The sequence below is a fragment of the Trypanosoma conorhini genome (assembly GCF_003719485.1).
Source record: "Trypanosoma conorhini strain 025E chromosome Unknown Tco_14.4_contig_00116, whole genome shotgun sequence".
In the NCBI taxonomy this organism is placed as follows: Eukaryota; Euglenozoa; class Kinetoplastea; order Trypanosomatida; family Trypanosomatidae; genus Trypanosoma; species Trypanosoma conorhini.
Window position 1 is genome coordinate 34,410 of NW_021704202.1, and position 2,192 is coordinate 36,601.

Sequence of the window (2,192 nt, forward strand, 5' to 3'; positions counted from 1 at the left end):
AACTTTGGTGGTTCGGCGTTTGACAAACGGGTTTTCGCGCGTGCCGCGGTACCGCGGTGCTCGAGTGGAGGAAGCCGTCGGTGGAGCTGCCGCTTCCGCCGCCCCGGGCGTGACGCTGCCGGACTCGGTGCGAGTCGATGGGTGGGCGGCCCGCTTCACGGCGGACAGCGACGATGCGTGGGCCACGCACGATGCGCAGGTTGGCGAGACAACAAATCGCCCCATCGCTTTTCGCGGACCCCGCGGGCGGCGCGGCCGGAAGGAGGCAGATTGGGCTGCGCATGGGCGCTGTGTTAGGAAGTATTCGCGAGCAGACGCGGGGGAAATACGCGCCACCCGCCGCCGCATCAAATAAATCAAGCGCGTCCGGGTCTCCGTCCGGAAAAGAGCAGCGCCCCGCAAGAGACGCAGGGACGACGGCTGGGTGGATCACCGAGAACCCCCGCGCATTCGGCAGACGGATCGCTCATCCGTAAATATCCACGGCGGCATTCGGCAGTTTGCAGCCGCGGCCCGCAGAGCAGTGAAGCGCACTGTGCCGCATGCGGTGGCCAAACGCCCGCCGCTCCGGACGCCGAAAAGGACCGCATCGGAGAGGCGCGCAGGAACTTGCCGCTTCGCCGCCTCGCACAGCAGCGACGAACGCGCCTTCGCAATGTCGCAGTTGCTCGCTCGAAGGGGCGGTGCTCCCGATCGGTGCCGGCGGAGGCGGCAAGCTGCGGCCTCGCCAGGGCAGTCCGCGCCCCGCGCCCCGCCAGTTTGCCGGTTGCGGCGGCGGATGGCCAACCGACCGCCACAAAGGAGCGCGCCGACGCCTTGGCGCGAGTGTGCGCCGCCACGTCCGATTTCCCTTTGGGGAGCTTGACGCTGCATCGCGGGAGATGCGTCTCCGGAGTGCGCCGGGGCCTGGCGCGCTTCACTGCGAGGCCCTGCGCCAACTGCCCCTCGCCGCCCGCAAGGAACTCGCGGCCGCGTTCAACGGGAGCATCGGCGACGGTGGCGTTCCGGCTTCCTGGGAAGTGGGCATTGCAATTGTCCCGCTCCTCAAGCCTGGGAAGCCGGGCAAATGTTTCCCGCCTCGCTTCGGCCCGTCGCCCTCACCAGCTGCTCGCGCAAGCTCGTGGAAAGAATTGTGGCACGATGCACCCGCGGCACAGTTGAAGCCCAAGTACTTTTCCCTAGCAAGCTGGTTTTCGCCCTGCTCGCTCCACGTTGGATCCGTTAGCTCGCCTGTTTGCTCGGACCATTTCACCGTGGCAAGCGGGGGAAGGTCGGTGCGGTGCTAGTGGGTCACGCTGGGGCCTTCGGCATGGTTGATCGCGGCCGCATCCTTCACGCACCCCGCGCGCACAAGGTGGCGCCGTGCCTGAGCCGGTGGGAGGCGGACTTCCTGCACAGCTGCACGGCCAAAAGCCGCGTGTACAAAATACGCCCACCGAACCGGTTCATTTCACCCGTGGCGTCCCGCAGGGTTCGTGCTCGGCACGCTGCCGCCCGCCGTTGCCGCGAACAGCCTCAGTGAGGAGCTGATGAGCATCCCCAACCTTGAACTTGCTTTTTTCGCCGACGACCTGACCGCCATTACTCGCATCATCGAGAGAGGGAGAGGCGCCATGGAGCGCACGTTGCGGCAGGCGTCGGATAGCGTCTCAAGATGGGCGGAGCGGAACAACATGGAGCCCAGCGCCGCGAAGACAAAGTGCGCGCTGTTTTGGCACCGCACTCACGGAGAGCGTGGAACTGCACGCGGGAGGGGCCCGCTTGTCGCAGGATTGCCTCCCGCGGTTGTTGGGGCGGTTTTGATCCAGCCATTGCGCGGGGTTGGCCGGCAGGTGCGGGGGTGCTTCACTGTCGCAAAAACAAGACTTATGAAGATCAAGGCGGTGCCAGCGACAACATGGGGGCCGAAATGTAAAATACTGCGTCCGCTGCTCAAGACCCTCGCTGGTGGGTCCACAAACTCCTCTACGGGGCAGTGGCGCGCTGCAACACGGCTTCGCTGTCGGCGCCGGAGCGCCTGGAGAAGTTCCACACCCGCGCCGCCGGCGTCATCGCTGGCGTTCGCGTCGGGGCTTCTCGGGCAGCTGCTGAAGAGGAGGCTCGCCTTCTCTCGCTGGAGGGCGCTGCGTCGATGCGGGGTACCCAGTGCTATCTGCAGTCGTGCGTGCGCAGTGGCGAGGTTAGAGCGCCAC

General features: G+C 66.4%; 4 protein-coding genes across 4 annotated transcripts in view; 2 read left to right on the plus strand and 2 right to left on the minus strand.

The window, feature by feature from the left end:
• Positions 1 to 225, minus strand: part of Tco025E_02806 (uncharacterized protein) — a gene marked incomplete at both ends in the record, with an annotated part of 303 nt that extends 78 nt beyond the window's left edge. The window contains one exon of the mRNA XM_029369729.1: positions 1 to 225. This exon is cut by the window's left edge and continues 78 nt beyond it. Within this exon, the coding sequence (XP_029230187.1) occupies positions 1 to 225 (225 nt within the window).
• Positions 226 to 429: 204 nt separating this feature from the next.
• Positions 430 to 873, minus strand: Tco025E_02807 (uncharacterized protein; the record flags this gene model as incomplete). Its single annotated transcript, XM_029369730.1, has 1 exon — positions 430 to 873. One exon carries the CDS (start codon positions 871 to 873, stop codon positions 430 to 432), a length of 444 nt encoding a protein of 147 aa, XP_029230188.1.
• Positions 874 to 881: 8 nt separating this feature from the next.
• On the plus strand, positions 882 to 1,286 carry Tco025E_02808 (uncharacterized protein; the record flags this gene model as incomplete). Its single annotated transcript, XM_029369731.1, has 1 exon — positions 882 to 1,286. The coding sequence occupies one exon, from the start codon at positions 882 to 884 to the stop codon at positions 1,284 to 1,286; it is 405 nt and encodes a 134-aa protein (XP_029230189.1).
• A 243-nt stretch (positions 1,287 to 1,529) lies between these two features.
• The window catches only part of Tco025E_02809 (Tcoingi protein), a gene marked incomplete at both ends in the record, with an annotated part of 885 nt that continues 222 nt past the window's right edge, over positions 1,530 to 2,192 (plus strand). The window contains one exon of the mRNA XM_029369732.1: positions 1,530 to 2,192. This exon is cut by the window's right edge and continues 222 nt beyond it. Within this exon, the coding sequence (XP_029230190.1) occupies positions 1,530 to 2,192 (663 nt within the window).